The sequence below is a fragment of the Mauremys reevesii genome, linkage group 6, assembly GCF_016161935.1.
Source record: "Mauremys reevesii isolate NIE-2019 linkage group 6, ASM1616193v1, whole genome shotgun sequence".
NCBI lineage: Eukaryota > Metazoa > Chordata > Testudines > Geoemydidae > Mauremys > Mauremys reevesii.
Window position 1 is genome coordinate 118,437,807 of NC_052628.1, and position 19,494 is coordinate 118,457,300.

At 48.8% G+C, this 19,494-nt stretch overlaps 1 protein-coding gene across 1 annotated transcript in view; it reads right to left on the minus strand.

The window, feature by feature from the left end:
- The window catches only part of SLC49A3 (solute carrier family 49 member 3), a 35,659-nt gene extending 17,156 nt beyond the window's left edge, over positions 1-18,503 (minus strand). Inside the window, exons 1-6 of the mRNA XM_039545921.1 lie at positions 18,140-18,503; positions 5,391-5,549; positions 4,282-4,501; positions 1,902-1,978; positions 1,658-1,795; positions 1,030-1,146 (exon numbers count right to left, since the gene is read on the minus strand). Coding sequence (XP_039401855.1) covers positions 1,030-1,146; positions 1,658-1,795; positions 1,902-1,978; positions 4,282-4,501; positions 5,391-5,549; positions 18,140-18,286 — 858 coding nt within the window. The 5' untranslated portion in view covers positions 18,287-18,503. The remainder of the gene's footprint in view (positions 1-1,029; positions 1,147-1,657; positions 1,796-1,901; positions 1,979-4,281; positions 4,502-5,390; positions 5,550-18,139) is intronic.
- Between the last annotated feature and the right edge of the window lie 991 nt (positions 18,504-19,494).

Consider the following 19,494-nt stretch of genomic DNA (forward strand, 5'->3'; position numbering starts at 1 on the left):
CCGTGAACCATTGCTTTCTAAGTGAATGTAGTAGGAGCCTCTTTAAGTGGTGGTCGTGTACCTCAAAGGGCAAAAACTCATTTTCACTATTACTCTGTTTTTAATAGAGAGCGACTTGAATGGCAAAGTGTCATGAATACAGAGAACCACGTGCCATGGTACTCGTGTGTTTGGTGTGCTCCTCAACCTTATCTCCCTTTGGATTTTCCTCATCTCATCCCTCTTGTGCTTTGTCGTGACTTGCCTAGCCCTGCAGAACATCATTGTTTATTCTCCGTCTGGCCGCCTTAGCCAGCAGGACCCAGTATGGCCTTCCATGTACAGCCTCCTGAACTTCCCTTTGAACACGCCTGGAATTGAGGGAGAAGAATTCATAGCTCACATCCTCCTCCCATTGCCCTGGGATCACGTACTGCAATGGAGGGAGCGCTTATGAGTTTTGCTGTGACCGTGCTGTGTTGGAGACTGCATGCCACACACACTGATGCTGGAGACCAATGCAAGGCTGTGCCACAAGAGAGGGCCTTGGGGGAGATGTTTATTGGAGAGTATAAATGTAGCTGAGAGGTGACCTCCTCTGCTTATGTGCATTTGGCTAAGGACACATACGGCCTTAGCCAAATGAAATAACCCAGTCCACCTTGCTTTGAGTTTCCAGTTCCCTCTCACCTCTGTCTGAGCCTCTGCCTTATATCTGCACATTGGGAGAGGTGCATAAGGGGCTGTATTTAACTCCTATACAATCAATTAAAAGCCTTTATTTTACCAAGTAAAATCCAGCAAGAGAAGAGCTTCATCCACAAATGATGACCCAGCCAAGGATACAAATTAAACGTCAGATAACGTATCATATTGAAAGACTGATAATGTACCAGACTAGTATGCTAGTTAGCAAATCTCAAATACTGATAAGCTAGTGTAGACAAGTGCACCGCATCAAGTGGCTTCATCTTGTTTTGATCACTGTAATTAGTGGAGGTTCATTTCAATTGTATAACAAATAATGCTTAAGATGCAAAAAGGCCTTACATTTGAATACCCCCTCACACACAGGATCTGTTCCAGAAGAGCCGAAAAGCAGGTGAACATCCCAATCCCTGCTCCAAAACAGACCATCAGGATGACGTATGGTTTATTTCTCAGAAGCTGCAAAGTTCAGAACGTAGGTTTAGAAAAAATAGGTTCAAGTTACTTGGGCAGCAAATCTCAGCACCCGCCCACCTGCTAGCCTGCCCACAACAACAGGATCGCTGAGGGTGACAATGACACCATGCAGGCCAGGCAGTATGTACACTTGGTCCTGCCCCAGCGTATGGAACTGGGCTTGGTGACCTCTCAAGGATGCTATGTTGGATTCCGGGGTTTACCTCTCTGCACTGTATGACACGTGCTCAGGGTTTAACTGATCGCCATATTTGGGGTTGGGAAGGAATTTTCCTCCAGGGCAGATTGGCAGAGGCCCTGGGGGTTTTTCACCTTCCTCTGCAGCGTGGGGCACGGGTCCTCTGCACCTTGAGGTCTTTAAACCACGATTTGAGGACTTCAATAACTCAGACATAGGTTAGGGGTTTGTTACAGGAGTGGGTGGGGGAGGTTCCGTGGCCTGCATTGTGCAGGAGGTCAGACTAGATGACCATAATGGTCCCTTCTGACTTACCATTTTCAAGCCTGTGAAAAATGACTGCGAGGTGGAATGAGTGGCACTTGCTGATGGTGGAGTTGGAGGGACCTTGTCGTGAACACCAGCCGTGGCTAGGATGCAGGCTGTAACTGCAGGGATGGCGTACAGTCCAAGCTACGAAACCCAAAGCAAAGACACACAACCAGCTTGCCTGGCTCCAATGCTACTGAATATATAAACCCAAATGACACTGCGTACTAATGAATCCGCTTTCGCTTACCATCAGTGGTATATCTTTTCCTTCAGACACAAGTGCAGGGGACAGCAAGTTAGCGATAAGAATTCCCAAGGGATTAGCTGGATTGAAATAAAAAAGACAATGTTTTTCTATACAAATTGAGAGCGTGTTACACATTTACCAAAATGTCACGAGACATCCATTTCACAGCATCCTCAGCTTAAATGAAGCCATGACTGGTGGGGGAGGGAGATCAGGAACAAGACCTCTGTGAGGTTACATCTGGAGGGTAAAACTCACAAAAATACTTAAGTTAGCCTTTTCTGGAAATTTTACCTGGAATTCCACTAGGGACATAAGACTAGGCAGGATTAAGTCCAGTCCCCTGCTACTGCAGGCAATCCCGTCCTATCATCCTGTTTATAAATTTGTCAAGCTTTCCCTCTTCAGGCTAGTTGGGGTGTTTGGCCTTGCAGAACCTCACTCCTCTGATGGTTAGAAACCTCCTTCTAATTTTCAGCCTAAATGTATTCCCGGTCACTTTACCTCCATTTGTTCTTGTGTCGCCTTCACTTTTTGATGTAATTGTTCCCCCCAAAGCATGGTAAAAACACATCCGCCCTGGCCTTTGAGTGGTTCTTCATCCCTTCTCACCAAGTTGCCCCAGTAAATGGCTTACGGAAGGAACAAACATGAAGATGGAACAACTCTAGTTGTCAGTCCAATTGCTGTCTGCCTGCAGTTCCAGTACAGGCCCAGACGCTATGCAGCACAGACTCGCGTATCCTTTGCCAAGTTCAAGTAAAATGCAACATACCTCATTACTAGCTGACCCACTTTCAAACGTACCGGTGTATTACCGCATAATGTCTCCGCGGTCGTTGCCACTAACTGAACATCTAATAGTACTTTACACTGCTTGCACTTTCATCTCACTGTTGTAATGCAATTATCTGACTACACAGCTAGCAGATTTAAGAACCAGATCAGAGAGGGTTTTTCATTGCAAACTGGAACAATTTGTAGACTTCTATAAGCACCTTGCAGCTCAGCCAGACAATCCAGGCTACCTCTGATTCCATTTCAATTTTTCCCATGACTGCAGAGGATTCTGTTTAGACTGGTTAATTAGGGCCACTGGGGAGCCAACAGAAATAGCAGGTGTTGGGCAAGTTATCTTGGACCATATTCTAGTGTGTTTGCACGATGCACTTTCTGCTCTCATACTTCTCAGTAATGAACAATACCTGGATCTGACACCACCATTTATTTTTCAAGCCATCACAAAGCAACTTTCCAAGTGACATCCCATTAAAAATAACAGGGACTCGTCACACACTATACAGATTATATCCCACATTTTAAAGATGCTCGGAGATTTTAAGGAATGTTGACATTTATCAGCTAGGTAGTCAATATTAATTGTAGCACGTACCTTTCCAGTGCACGTTTCTTCAACAGGAGAAGAGCAGGGATGCTTTTGATTTTTAGGGATTTTAACTAGCTGTTGCATGCAATGGAGAGAGCTGTCAATAGCAATACTGTGCCGGGAGAGAAGCTAGCTCTGCAAATGGCAAAAACCCACAGCGAAGGATGGTTTCTAGGTGCAATGTTTTATGATGAACTAGTTTCTGTTCACAGCCTTTTCTAACACCGGAAACGAACTATTCAAATTTAGGGAGAAAATTAAGTTATCAGGTTTCCTTTCTTCTGTGTTCTTGGTTTTTCTTTTCCCTTTCCTGCAGTTAATCTTCCTCCTTTACAAGACCAGTGTGTATTAATTACAAGGTGGAAGGACCCTGTTCACACCAGCAGGGTCTACATGGGGCAGTTAGAGGTCACCACTTCAGAGTGCTCTGCAATTCACAGCCCTGTAGTCCAGACTGTGGTGCCGTGTAGACAAGCCCTTACACTGCCAAAGCAGCTAGCCGCTCAAGTCAGTTGTGATTTGGACACCTGCTGACTTGAGGAGCTGGGTTCAAGTGATGGGTTAAGGTTTGGTGACTATTCTGAGCTATTAGCAGCCTGCATGGGATTTGCAGGAGGAAAACGGTCTTGTGACTAAGGCAGGGGGAAGAGACTGGGAGGTCTGGGGGTTTTACTCCAGACTTTCCATGTGATGAGTAAGTCATGTGACCTGGTCTCCATCTGCAATGTGGAGTTACCTGCCTACTTCATGGGGTTTTGTGAAGCTTTAGTTCACTTACACGTTGCTGAGAGATCCCCAGGAAGGGCTGTAATTGTGAAGTATTGAGTGTGAATAGCTGACATGAAGATTTTAGTGATCAACTGACCAACACAGTCCTATAATACAGCTCCATAGGCCACGTACACCCCAGGCAGGTTCTGGGGTGTACGTGGCCTCGCGTCACTCTATGGAGTGACCTCGCTCCAGCTCGGCATGTTTGTAGCTGTTACTTACACATTGAAGAGATCATATTTGCCGTAGCTCTCTGGTGGTCTGGGAACCACAGGGCCGCTAGTTTTGTTGGAGAAAAAATTACAAGTGGCTGAGCCAGAGCACAGAGGCACTGTCCTATAAACAGGTACGTGTAGGTCAGGGATCCCAGACTCAGGAAACTGATGACGCTGAAAGTCCGGATGACGCTTCCAACCATGTTCAGCCAGGCGCTAAGTATCACCTACAACAAGTAAAGAGGGACTGGAGTCACTTGCTGACTTAGCTGCAGCCTGAATTAAGTTCTAGATGTGGCATGACTCTAGATGGCCAATCTGGCATGTCCCAGGCTCCTAATCCCTTCCCTGCCCTTCAGACATGTGCAGAGGTGCTGGCAGCATTGTGGTTCCATCAGAAATACTCCCTTGTTTTATTTCATCTTTCATTCCATACAGTCTCACCGGGGCCATCAACTGACTGGGGCTTGCACAGGTTGAAAGATGCACTCAGGTCTGCTGAGCCTCAGGTAGCATGGAGCCACCTTTTATCACATGACAAGCAAGTTTAGTCCTGGCTAATTTAGGAAGCGTCTGGCCTCAAAAGACACTGGTAAATGCGCAACAAAACCAATCCCAGTTGGACGACTGAAATAAAGCCAGACATTCAGGTTCCATAATGCATCTGGTCTCAATACTCTGCTCAAGTTCATGTTTGACTAAAGTTTGTTTGGTATGGGGCAGAGACCCCTTCTAAGTGCTTCATGGTAACTTGATGAAGTTTCAGGTTATCAGGAAAGACTTCGTGAAAAATACAAACAAGTGAAGTTCAGGGAGAAATGTAAATTAGCGGCCCTAAAGAGAGAAAGGGGAAGGTAGCAGACAGTCATTCCCACTCTCCTTTGTGTTTTATTTTCTTGTTGTTCCCCACTTCATTTCCTCTTGGACCAGATTCTATTCATTGCAAGGTAGGAAGGATAGTTTTAAATACATTCATCTCACACAACGTTTAGTCAGAATGCCATGACTTGGGCTGCTACGTACATTCAGAGTATTAGTTAGCAAAGATTACACTTGCCTATACAAAAATACACAATGCCCCCAACTTAGTTCATGCAGCTTCTCACTCAAACTTACAGCACACTTGAGTCCCACGGTGTCGAGAATCCAGGTTGCCACCAGGCCAAATGGGATAGATATGAGAAGGTACACCAGAGACAGCCAGTTAATCGTATCCATGGAGATGTGGAAGTAGGCTGCTGTTTTGTCAGCCACTGGAGCAAACGTCAGCCACAGCTGCCAAAAACAGAACAGAGCGGGTAAGAGTTAACACTCGGTCGGCCAGCGTGAGCTTTGCCCCATTCAATCCCTGCATGACTGTGCTTTGGAGGGACACCAGGCGGTGGTGTAGTTTCGCCCCCATTGGAAATCAGCCCCCATCCATCTGCTAGTCCAGTGCAAAGGCCAGAATCTCTGCTGCTGCTGTGGTCACAGTGATCAGCATTTTCTTGGCTCCTAGCCCACTCCCCAGTGGCGGGGGGCAGGATGGTGGGGGAGAGTACGGCCACTGGATGGCACATGAATGCAGAAACTCCCCTGCAGGGCCAGTCTGCCAGCGCCCCCACCATGTCCCTCAGTGAGTCGTCTTCATTGCAGGTGCCCCACCATGGTGACGGTCACCATTTGGGTCAGAGTCAGAGGTGATGGTAGGGAGCCTAATCTGGTGTAATTCCCAATTTTCTACGGTATTTACATCACCAGCTTAGGACTTCCTGGGCCAAGTTTGGTCATTTACCCTGGTGTGAACCCAGAGGAACCCCACTGAGTTACTGTAAGAAAGCTGAGCGGGCCCCATTAGATTGCCTTACAGTCAATTAGACTGACATGTAAGTTACACCCCTGCTGAGTGATGTCATGACTGAATTTGGCCCTTAATCGCTGATTACAGCTACAAGTTGAGAGACACTCTAGAGTTTGCTACAAAGAATGTTACGTGGATGTTGTACTCTACGCACCCAGCCATTGTGAGGGCAGAGGCATTTATAGTCTGCTCCATCATCCCCTTTAAAAATGCTGTTGATTATAATGCCAAATTTAAGGCCATAAGAGACATTACTATGATCATCTTAGTCTGAGCTCCTGTGTAGCGCACACATATGATTTCACCAGGTATTTCCTGCATCCCCTTGTGATGCAGGAATGTTAAATATTAAAGGACTGAGACTTTTAGACATCCCAGCTTCACAAGGGGCACCATTTACCTATAACTGCAAGTCTAGCAGGTGGCATAGGCCAAGCACTAACAAGCTACGGGATCTTTCCACTTATGTCAGTAGCAGATATCTGCAGCTATCCAGAACTGATGGAATTATCTGTATTCCGCACTGGATAATACAAGATCCTTCTTAAAAACCCCAATTTTGAGATTTAACGTTTCCTTCCAAATGGCGTCAAAATATGCCCTTTGAAGTGGTTTCTAAAGCTCTGTGTATACTGCACGCTGCTTCTGGAGGCATGTAGAATATGCACTCGGGTGGGACCCCCATCGCCCCCAGCGGGGTTTAAGTAGCGATGTAGACTGCAAGGCACACCTTAGGTGAGTAAAGCCACACTGGGAGGGTGTGGGTATGTATGCCAATACATGTATATGGTTCTCGTCTTGCCCAAGTCTTGCCTGCCTGTCTACTCTGCTACTTTTAACCATGTAGTGTCCTGCTGCCTTCCTCCTGCCACAGCTTATTACTGACACTTGTATCTACACACCGCAGTGTGGATGCAGCTTTTTTTTTCACTGCAGCGTGTAGCTACACATCACCAAAAGCAGAGATGCTTTGGGTAGCTACAACATAGTTTGTTAGGCAATTTATATGAATACTGTTTTATTAGTTAGGCTAATGGAGTGCTCACGCTGTGCCGTTTGAGCCCATCAGCTTGTCTGCATTCAGAATACAATGTCTTGTGAATTTAAATACGGATGTCGCTACAAAGCCCTAAAAAGAGAGCTTTTTTTTTCTTTCACATAATTTGCACATATGAGATCAGTGTCAACAGCTGGTTTAAATGGAGGTCTTATCCCGCCAGAGCAGAGCTTGTCTCGCACCGCGTTTTCCCTGCTAGCGAGAGAGCTGGTAGCTTACAGTTTAAAATATTTACCCACTTGAGAAGGCTCGGAGTTGAAGAGTAACTACAAACTATCAGTATAAAGGGGTTCGTTACACCCTACGTGTCAGTCCATCTCCACCTCCATTCCCACGAAGGGAAATGTTAAGGGCACGTTGATCTATTTCTCCAAACTTGGTGCCTGAAGTTCTTCCCCTAAATCTGACTTTTTGGCACCTGGATCATCAGCCTGCTTTGCTGGGCGCCCAGAATTCCTGTTGCAATCAGGTGCTCAGCACCTTTCAATATCGGGCAACTTTTCCCTGAAAGCATCCAACCACGCTGAAAGATGTGGGGCATTGTCTGAGTTTCAGAATGCCTGTGTAGACTTTGTGTCAATGTTTTTCAAGACCAGTTGGTCAACACTGAGAATTCATCCCACAGAACATTTCAATTCAAAGCCTATTTTAGCTAGAGATTGCACAGAATCAGAGAAATGTCGGGCTGGAAGGGATCTTGAGGCGTCATCAAGTCCAGCCCCCTGAGCTAAGACAGGACCAAGACCCCAAACAGATTATAAACACATAGAACTCGCTAAATCTCAGGCTTTTGTCCAGTTAATTGCAGCGGGTGGGCGGGGGGGGGGGGGTGAGGTTGCAACATTTAATTTGATTGAAGCTATTGCAGCTCTTAAAGATCATCTTCAGCTTTCGGTGAAATATGCTCCGGATACATTTCATAAGCAGGTTTGAGCACAGATTAGTGTTTTCCTTCTTTGGCGGATTCTCGAAGAGCAGTCTCAGTCAGAGCTAACTTCAGCCAGTTTCCAGCCCCCCGGGAGAGGTTCCCCAGCACAGCCCTGCAGCCACTGGCTGGTGAGTGCAGTCATGGACGCATTCCCGCTGGAGCATTCAGCACAGCTGAAAGCAGGAGCTCGGCCCTCCCTTACACCGAGTGCAAAAAAGCCACATTACACCTGCCTCCTGCACCGGAGTAGCCTATTCCCCTAAGCACTGGTGATGTGCGGGACCTGACCTTCCCAAGCACCCCGTCAGATAAGGAGTGTTATTTCCATATTGAAATGGACAGAGGTGAAAGCCAACACTTCCAGAAGGGCCCATGAGCTTTGGGTGCCTCATCTGAACACTCAGCTTGATGCTTTAAAGGGGCTGGATTGTTTGAACATTCTGAGAACCCCGCTGCTTTCATCCATCTCAATATCAGGTGCTAGCTGTGCACGATGGGACCCAAACACCACACACCCAGAACTAGCGGACAAGCCATAAAATCTGTCTTTTAGAGTGTAGCTCAAGGGTACACGGTTAGTCAGTGTCTGACCCAGAGCTTGAACTCAGGAGTTCCTATCTTAGTCCCATCCGTGCTTGGTCGCCCAGAGTGTGTGGCTTCTCGTTCATTGTTGACACTAGCAATAAACTAATTCAAAGACTCTCTTGCTGACGAGTCAAAATGTGCCGTCTCTCCTCTGTGCCCTGATGCTTGAAGAACCAGAGGTTCCTATATTTAAACGTGGGAACCTGAAAGTATATTCTTAAATGCAAGGGAAATATTTTTAAAGGCTGAGACTTTTCTCCCCTGACATGCACTAACTCAAACTGCGGAACTGATGTTCACATCAGGCATAGGACTAGAGAGACAGGCCCAAAACAAGTTCTTTTTTGCAAGGAAGACCCTGCAGATAGGATCTTATTCTAGCTTTCTTCTAAGAGCTGCTAGTACAGCTGCAATAGAAACATTGACACAATTTAAAAATGACGGTATGTAAAAACTTTGAATAGAAGATAATTTGCAGGCACCTGCAGAACCAGAAAGATCAAAAGGTTTTTAAATGTGCAGTACAGCAACACTGCTTGGGTGTGCATCCATCTCTCCATCTTTTGTGGAGGAGGAGGATCAGACAAACATATAGGATGGCTACAGCTTTAAAGGAGATAAGATGTTCTGAAGTTGCCCCAGTATGCGCATCCTGTCCTTAAAACTTGTTAGGTAAAGAATCACTTCTCAGTATGGCACTGCATTCAACTCAGTCTTTAGAAAGTGCTTCTGATGTGTGGGAAACAAAGTGCCAGCAGCAACTGCCTCAGAAGATGAGGCGTACTGTGGTCTACAAACATGTGTGGTGGAATTTTGTTTTGCACAACTGAGAGTTTGAGATGGTTCTACTCGTTCGATAATCAAAGTAACTGTGCAAAGGACTCCCGCCTCAGTGGAAGTGCGAGTGCTAAAATTGCCAGCTAGACTAGAGGGACTCACTTCAGGAAAGAGCCAAGTGTCAAGAGACCAGAACTGCTGCTTCGCTAGCCAAGAGAAATGTTTAATTATAACTATACTGTGATGGTACAAACAGGGAAATATTTGGCAATGTTTGGGAGAATTAACACTTTTAGGCTTGTGTGAGATGATTCACATCAGGAAAACAACGCTGTTAGGAATTTGGATCCGCCTGCCTCTTCGTCGCAGCCTGAAATATCCTGCCCCAGTTCTAAGAGTGTAACTCTGCAGCCCTTGGGTTCTCGTAGGAAATCATAGCTGCCTAACAAATTAGATGAAATCCAGAACCACACTGTCCACAATTTGAGTTGTTGGGGTCTTGTGTTTGGATCAATCGTATGGACGTGCCTGAGCCCAGAAGAGTTTGGACTGAGATTGGAAAGTCCTGGCATTAGTGGGATTCCAACCGCATGGTCCAGTTTGGGCCCCTCTATTCTACAGAAAAGCCCAAGAAGATCTGAAACGGGGAGTCCAAGCTGAGCTCATATCTGCATGTGCAGTGTTCACTTTTGAGCAAGGAAAGTACTGGATTTCTACTCAACCCCCGTCATGCTAATCTTACACTCAAAATGTTTGTGACGTAAGTTTTCCTCATTGCCGTCTCTACACTCTGAACATAAGAACGGCCATACTGGGTCAGACCAAAGCATGGGCGGTGGGTGAACCACTGGCTGGGGGAGGCTAGCCCCTGGCTGGCCCCGCCCCCCACCCAAGGACTCTTCCCCCGCTGGAGCCTGGAGCACCCCCATCCCCGTGACCACAGGTCTCTGCTCCCTCCACCCCTGCGGCTCTTGAGCTGCCTTGTTTCCCAGTAGGCTCCCTAGCTTCTTGGCAATCCCCACTTCATACTCAGGACTCACCTCTTCATCCTTCTGAGGTAGCCTGAAATCCCACCTTTGGCTATCTTTCCCCTTCCTCTCTCGCTGCCTTTCCCCACCCGGCCAGCTCCCTGGCTGAGGGACCATCTTTTCTCTTCCCTGCCTGCTTGAGTAGCCAGGGGGCTACCCCTGACTTCCAACGGGAGTTCTGGCACCTCCCTGTAGCAATGGGTCTAACACACCATCTCTGTGCTTCCCAAGACCTGTCAGTGAGGACTGCTCACACTTACATTTAGCTATAGCCCTATCGAAAACATTACGGGGATGTTTCTTTTGCAGCAGGGGCAGCATTTTCAGCCAACTCCGAGACACCCAAACATCAGGCAGCCAGGAGAGTCAGTCAAAAATGTGAACTGATTTGTACCGTAGTGAGCCTGCCAAAATCCGGGGGTTAGACGCGAAGCCATTTTACAGCATTAACTAGAGGGGCACCTAGTGTAGGCGATTGCTGGAATGAAGCCTCCAGGCAAATTAGCTTGCTGCTGTCTGGCTGCAGTATCATTGCACGATGTGGCAATGTGTTTGGGAAGCTTGTACAGCTAATGTGATTTGTTTCTGCAGGCTTTCAAAGCTAACAGCGTGCTATGCCCCAGAGTCAGGGCTTGGCTTTACAGGAACCTGTTCCGACAAAGCCAGCCAGGCAAGGCTGGCTGCGTTGTTTTACTCAGTCATGCACGCGTAGTCCTTCTGCATGAATCCAACTTGCTCCTCCCTCCTTCGCTACTCACTAGTATGATGAGGTCATTGGCTAACAGTGAGAGAATGTCTCTCTCACCAGAGGCTGAGGGCCAGATTCTGCTCAGTTACACAGGTGCAATCCCAGGGGAGTCAGTGAGACTTGCACCATGCACTGGGAATAGAATTTGGCCCCGAGCCTGCCGCGAACAAGTAGCTTAACCCTGGGGCACTTTGAGTGTCTGCAGTGCAGATTCACTCCTTGCCTTCTCCCGTTGGCAGGACATCCTCCCAGAATGAGCTCAGTGACCCCCTAGCCACACTGGGAGGCCAGAGCTGGCTGAAGCAGCCCAGAAAGCGAGTGAGGTGCTCCAGGCGCAAAGATACAGAGAACTGCTGCCTGCTACCGGCAGGGGTGCTATGGAGCCCTGGCTGGAATTTAGAACTGTCCTCCCCTCCCCCCGACCCCTGGTGGAACCAGCACTATCATCTGTTCCCCTCTTGGGGTTAAGGGGGTGGATGCTCACCCCCACCCCCTCGGGGCGAATCAACCCTGCTCTGTCTTTCTGCAGAGGTCAGGGTCAGAGCCACGTAGCAAGTGTGTGGTTGTGCAGAATAACCTGGAGAAGGAGTGTGTGGACCCTTTGGGGTGTTATGTCCAGCTATGGAGTATGTACAGCTCTGTGGGAATTTCCTCCTGCTCCAGCCTCGTGAGTCAGATCGCACCAGGAGGTCTGACCACACCCGGGTGTGTGGAAATCAGATCAGCCTCCAGAGACGCACTGAGTTCCGTGTTCTTCCTACGATCATCTGTCAGCAATACTGGCCTCAACTGAGCAACTACAGCTCTGGCACAAGGGACCTGGAAGGGCTCAGGGGATGGACTTTCTATGCTGGATTTGGCCTCCCTTTTTCTGTTTGCTGCTTGAGTTCTAGGCGAAAGTTCTTACGTGATCTTTTGATTTAAGACTCAGTTGGGTGTCGGGCAGAGGAGTTAGGTAGTTCTTTTTAAAGGAATTAGCTCACTAGACGTAGCTAGCTTCACTCCAACTTTTTTCCTATACAACCTTTCTTGAAGCCAGAATATTCCCTGCCACAACCTCCCTCCCCTGAGCCCTCCCTAATACATTTTTTGCTTGTTGCCTGGTTACAAGTGTGGCTGTTTCAGCCACAAGCTTTTGTGGGGCAAGGATTTAATTAAGGCCAATTTATTGCATTTTCTAAATAAGGAAGGAGCTTCAAAAGCCAATTGTTTCCTACAGTATATTGGCCTTATAGAAATTATTGTAGTTTTACTTTAAAAATTCCCAAACGTACTGGGGCAATATCTACATTTTCACGTTTGCGGAGTACCAAGTATTATGGTTTAAGTTTAATAAGATGCCACATACAGACCTGGGTAATAAGACCTGGGACATTTTGCTAGAAGAGCTTTCCTTATGCCTAGGTTCTAAGTCAGCGTTGTGGGTCCGATTCCCCACCACTCTGCACATCTGTACAATGGCCGCAAAGCACGAGAGCAGAATGTCAACGGCACACAGCCACTGTGCACAGCTGTACGTGACGAGGTGCAGAGCAGCAAGGAACTGGGGCCAGTGTTTAGCTGCATGGGCACTTTATTACATCATGTACCTAAGTGTCTTTCTTTTCTTTTCTTTTCTTTTTTCTTTCTTTTTTCTGTCACATTGGAGACCCCCGTGGACAGCTGGAGCAGAGAGAGCACCTCTGTATACTTCGGCTCTTAAATCTGAGAACGTCAATAATTCTATCTTGATTTTCCAAGGTTGTAGTCATTGGTACGTAGGCACTGCAGAACAATCTGAGACTGGCACCAAATGGGACCGAATTGGCAGTGTGGGGGGGTTTCCCTTCTCACTGGTTTTATTTCTGTTTTAAGATCGCAGCGTTTCTACACTGGCGGATTTATTAAAACACACATTTTACCGTGTTTCAATCTTTGGCGTGGAGCCATACTGGGTGAGAGAGTTTCACCCACCCCCCGGCCAGTGTCCGGAGGGTGGCAAAGAGGCTGACTGGGCAGCAGGAGGGTTTGAATCTCGGGGGCTGGGAAGGAGACCAAGAGGAAAGCCAGCACAGACTTCTATCTGCACACTGTGGAGGGGACCCAGTTTAAGTGTCCAGTATTCACACAGTTTTGATCTAGCCGGTCCTAGACCAAACGGTGCCCCAGGTGAGGAGCGTCTTCGGCATCCCACCCCCCACATTTGTTAAACCTTTGACTACCTTATTTTTTATTGCATTTGTAGCAATAATTTCATGACTTGGATGCACGATTTGCATGCATGATTTATCTCTGTCATATAAGACTGACTGGCGATGCCCTGCCCCTTATATACCCATGAGGTAGGGTTGCCAGGCGTCCGGTTTTCAGCCAGAATGCCTGGTTGAAAAGGGACCTAGTGGCCATTAAAAGTCCAGTCAGTAGCGCAGCAGGGCTAAGGCAGGCTCCCTGGCTCTGCACGGCTCCCAGAAGTGGCTGGCATGTCCCTGCGGCCCCTAAGTGTGGGGCGGCCAAGGAAACTCCGCACGCTGCCCCCTCCCTGAGCGCTGGCTCCGCAGCCCCCATTGGCCAGAAACCTTCCATCTTTACAACTACTTCATCCCCTTTCCTGCCATGTATTTCCTAGAGCTGTGATCTCAAACAGGGCTTCCATCACTTCCCTGGAGAGATTGTTCCCCAATCTTAGCGCTAACAGTCAGATTTTTCAAGATATTTAACCTAGAGTTTCCCTTTCTTAATTTCATCCTATTTCTCCCAATCACTCTCTTCTTATATCATATTTCAGCCCTTCTAATATTTGTGAATGATTCTCATGCCCACCCTTAGCTGTCAGTTAGCCAACATCTGGGTGTGTATAGCTTGGTTCTGCAAGCACTTAAGCATACAAGTAACTTGTCAGGCCCCTCACTGTTAGAACCTGACCCAAAGTCCAATGAAAATACTCCCATTGACTCTGGGCAATGAGTTTAGGCTCCAAGTCTTTCCAGCTGCACCTCAACTGTTTGTTGCTGGCACTGGTGGAATAAAAGTTGCACCTGTTTATTGATTAAAGTTTAGTTCTTTATTTGCCAGCTTAGTAGGACTGGGCAGCCGTTTTCAAATATTACAAGTCTTGCAAAACTTTTGGAATAAAACATTCACAGGGAATTGTCATCCTTTCTCCAGCTCTCGCTATTCTCTGAGCTCCCCTGCCTGCCTGTGTTCCTGCAATCTGACACTGGTTTTGCCCCGGGAACAGGGCCCCAGGACCTGTGCAACTCAGTTCAGCTCATTCTCCCAGGTATCAGCACGGTGTTCCTATTGGTGCCTGTAGCGGGGTGAGCACCCGCTCCAGCCCTGAAGGGGCTAGATAAGGCCTGCAGAGGGCTGGAGCTGGGGAAGGGAGCAAAACCCCGGCTGATTGGGGAAGTGGCTGCAGCTGGGACCATGCGGCAAACTGAGCAACAGGGCCTTATAAGGCGGCCAGGGAAGCCAGGAGCTCAGCAGTCTCACTCTGGCTGTAGAGGGAGATGGGCCTGGCTGCAGGGGGCTAGAGGCAGGGTACCAGAGGGGAGCAGGGCTGGGGAAAGGCAGAGGAGCTGGGGCGCTCCAGCCTGGAAAGCCCCAGGCTGCGGCCTAGCATTGGGCTAACAGGTACTGGGGGTTGCAGAGGGCAGCCCAGGGGTAGGCCAAGGCAGCAGGTCCAAACCCAACCTTGCCAGTGAGGAGTGGCTGATACTGCAGTCTGCCCCAGGGTGTGGGGCTAGACAATGACTGGCAGTAGCCTGATACTGAGGTGAGGTGGGGATAGTGGGGAGGGGAGACCCTAAGACTGAGGGATTACTGCCAGGGGGCAGCGCCCCAGATAACAGGGCACCGGGTCCAGGAGGGACACGGGGGCCAAGCGTTAGCGGGACACCGGCCTGCAGAGGGCGCTCCAACGGCTGGAGAGCTAATTCCCTGAGGTGACCAGCAGGAGGCGCCGCAGGGGTGAGTCCTGCATTGTTACAGTGCCATTCTGCGGGCATGTCAAAAGCCACTTGATCCCTGGCTGAGGCAGTATAGGAGAGCTATGCAGAGACTGCACTTATACAAACAGGGTCCCCAGTCCTGTAAACACAGGCCCACGAGTAGCCCCTTGGGATTGCTCACATGCAGGAGGTGGGAGTGAGCGCACGTGAGCTGACAGCTCTGGAAAGCTGCTGCCGGGGTACAATTCAATCCCGTCTGAAGGCAGGATTAGATCAGAGCATTGAAGCACTCACAATAACTGCATTGTGCTCGTAGGGCAGGCGAGCCCTTACAGGAAAGGCGCCTGCTTTGTCCGATAAATCCAATTTTTCTAAACCCAGATCATAAACAGCTCATGAGAGGCTCTAAAGGAAGCACATTTGGTCCATTTTCTGAGAATTAGATGAGTCTGTTGCTTTACGCCAGTGAGGAAACCAAGCTAATGCCCACTCACCGATGCCAAGCTATTTCCAACTCTATCTTTAAAACATTCTGGGCTGGATTGTGCCACCCTTGCTCGTGCTGAATAGCACCTTCCTCTGTTACTAGCTCTGCTAGCTCTTTGCAGACTGAGGAGCTACTCAGTGTACCTAGGGAACACCCGCGCCTGTAAGCAGCAAGTGTCGTTAATGCCGTTTAATAGCATTCGCACCATTTCAGTCTGGTGTGATCTTGTCATTCCTGTTGCTAGCCACTTTGCTTTTTGGCAGGCAGCTTTCCAGGGGGATCCCATATTGTATTTTGCTGGTGAGAAAGGAAGTGTTGTGATGTGGATTGGAAAAGCAGCAAGGAAATAGCATGTTCAAGATGAGAAGACGCGCGTTACTTGCACTTGGTTGGTGGCAAGTTTAGGTTTTCTAGTGTGCTCAGTTCTTACTTTCGAGTTCCTTGCTGAAGAGCGTTGACTGTACAAAACAGAACTAGATACGTTCATGGAGGATAGGTCCATCACTGACTATTAGCCAAGATGGGCAGGGACGCAACCCCATGCTCTGGGTGACCCCATGGGCGGCAGGTATAACAGGCCAAGGAAGGCTCTGCCACGGAACACTGGCCCGGGGCTGCTCTGGCAGCGGTGGGGGCAGGGAGGCTCTGAGTTCCAGCCAGGCCAGGACTTCTCTGGCCGTGGGAGGGGGGCTCAGGACTCTGCTGCAGAGGGTTGGGCCTTGTGTGGAAGGGGTGGGGCCACGGGACTAGCCCATGGGTGACCCTAAACTTCTGACTGTCAGAAGCTAGGAGGGGAAGACAGAGGTCGATCACTCCAACAGCCCTGTTCTGTACACCGCCCCCACAGTTTGGGTATGGGGTGCTGTCGGCAGACAGGATACTGGCCTTGATGGACCACTGGTCTGGCCCAATATGGCAATTCTTATATTCTTACATTTAAAATGTCCAGTATTTTACTTGTATGAAGTAAGATGCCATCCATGTTCACATCACTGCAGACACGACATTGGCAAGTATGTTTGACTTTAAAATGATTTAAGGTTTTTCATTTCTTCTTGCAATGTGACTGAAATTTCTCAGAGGAAGAAACATTGCTGTGAGCCAAGGACACAACGTCCTGGCTTCCCCCACTGGTCTGCCAAGGCCAGTCCTGGACCAAGGTACAAGATTTTGGCCAGGTCTATACTAAAACTTTTGCCAGTGTAGTAATATTGGTTAGGGGTGTGATTTTCTTTTTTTAAATATTTTTTTTAATTTAAATGATTACGGGGCTGGAGCATGAGACTTATGAGGAGAGGCTGAGGGAACTGGGCTTATTTAGTCTGCAGAAGAGAAGAATGAGGGGGGATTTGATAGCAGCCTTCAATTACGTGAAGGGGGGTTCCAAAGAGAATGGTGGCAGATGACAGAACAAGGAGCAATGGTCTCAAGTTGCAGTGCAGGAGGTCTAGGTTGGATATTAGGAAAAACTTTTTTACTAGGAGGGCAGTGAAGCACTGGAATGGGTTACCTGGGGAGGTGGTGGAATCTCCTTCCTTAGAGGTTTTTAAGGGCAGACTTGACAAAGCCCTGGCTGGGATGATTTAGTTGGAGTTGGTCCTGCTTTGAGCAGGGGGTTGGACTAGATACCTCCTGAGGTCCCCTCCAACCCTGTGATTCTATGATTTATACCAGCAAAAGCCCTAGTGTAGCTGCAGTTCTGTTGGTGGTATATCTTATTTTATTTGGGGAACTGGAATCAACTATGCTGGCAAAACACCCTTTTGCTGGTACAAGCTGCCTCTAGGCTACATGTATAGCTGAACTGACAAGCGTTTCCTAGTGTGAACTAGGCCTTTGTGGCAGGATTCCAATTCAAATAACCCATCCAAGCTCTCCAAACACTTTAAAATAATAAAAGCAGCCTACAAAAACCAGGAATGATTAACCAAGCACACTGTTAAATTTATACCAGCTGTGTTAGTGTATTTTCCAGCTCGGTTTTGTCTAATGCTTGCTGCTGTTACGTTGCCATGGAAAACAGTTCTTTGTAACTTCCCAAACAAACTATGTAAATACACGAGACAAGGGACGTTCCCAAAGGAATCCTCTGCAGGCTGCTTAGATCAGATTTTTTCCTCCTCATTAAATCCATTTGAAGTTAGCGTTCTCCATATTTTAGTTTTGCTGTGAAATCTCTCGGCCAGTTAAGGTTGCCACACCTTTTAGCTCATCACACTGAGTAAAGTTTCTGCTCTGGCAGATCTCTTTTCAAATCACAAGTGGCTGCTGCCTAGACAGACGCTTAGGACACAGTGTATTGTCACAGGTAATGCATTAAGACAAATCTTTGTTTCTTAGAAGCTCGTCTGCTGCAGATGCTAGCTGGGACAGGGCTGTTCTCTCCCCACCAGTGTCACAGAAAGGCAGGCTTGTTCCAGACCAGAATGTCAGGTTTCCACAAGAAAACAGGTTTAAGCGCTGAGGGCGGTGTCACCGGTACTCACCATGGCATTGGAGCAGTTCAGCAGGCAGACCACCACCAGCAGGAACCATCGCCGCCTGTAAGTTCTGAACAGCACCGGTTTCCTCAGCTCAGCCGGCCCTGGCTTTTCCAGCAAGGTCTCAGAGTCGCCTGTTGTTTCCTCATCCATCTTCCCCTCCTCAGGACAGTCAGAGTGCCTGTCTCTGGAAGCCGTGGTGGTGGTTCTCTTGGGGGAGGCCAGGAAGCAACAGGGTGTGAGTGGCAGACCCTGGGCACATTGCTCAGGGCACAGCACCCGCTCTCCTGTCAGGCGCTCTGAATGCTGGCTGCTTTCTCCTGGGTGCAACAGCTGCACTTGGGCAAGGCTTTCCCTTCCTGCCTGGTTCAGCAGGAGGAGTGCCTGACCGGCTTATAAAGGAGTTCCTTTTTCTGCTCCCACAACCACTCCCTCCCGCACACCCCACAGGGTCCTAGTGCTGGCCTGGCTAGAGCACTCAGCTCTGCAGCCTGGAGCCGGCACAGCAAGTTCTGTCGGGCAAAGTCTGCAAAGCCAAGCGCAAACAGAGCGCTGCACTCCTCAGCCGCAGTGCAAGGGAGCGAGGCCTGCAACTGGCAGGGGGGGTAACGCAGGCCTTCGACCTGCGCCACATCAGCGCCGCAAGCTAAGCATCGCTCCCCCTCATCCCCCACAGCGGATTGATTTGTACTTCGGGGGGCTCTGCCGTTTCGTGGCTGTGGGCCTCCTCTCCCGCCCGCTCCTGGCCTTCCCTGCGCTGTTCCTGAACAGCCTCAGGCCGGGGCTATAAAAGGGGGTGTGCTGCTCTGCCCACCTGGGCCCCGTCCTGCTGCTGCTGCAGACGGATCAGAAACCTCCATGGGTGGCTCTGACTCATTCCAGAGGGTTTTATGTTTATACCTGTACTAGCCCGGATCCACGGATCCAGAAGGGAATCGGCCAGGATTTAAGAGGCTTCAGACACCCATGTTGGGTGCCTGGTTTGCTTGGGAAGCAGGGAGAGATTCTCCACCTTGCTGTGCCATACCCAGACTCACAGCACCTCCACCCCGAGAGCTCGTCAGGGGCAATAAAACCTGCTCACAGCCTTGCTTCTCCGGCTTTAGCTGCCAAGCCCTCTGGTTTCAAGCCTAAAGGATCTGAACGTATGGCTAAGCCTGCCGCAGCCTCCGCTCCAGTGCTTAAAGTGGGGCTCATGAGAGGTTGTAGACCTAGTTTAAAAAAAAACTACAAATCAAGTCAGGGCGCCCAGTATCCTATTAAAGCTGCTTCTGTGCATGTGAGAGCCTCTCTCCCGTTCTTCAGCACTGCCCAGCTCCCTCGGGAGCTAAAACACAGTGCAAGAGATCACGCAAGGTACT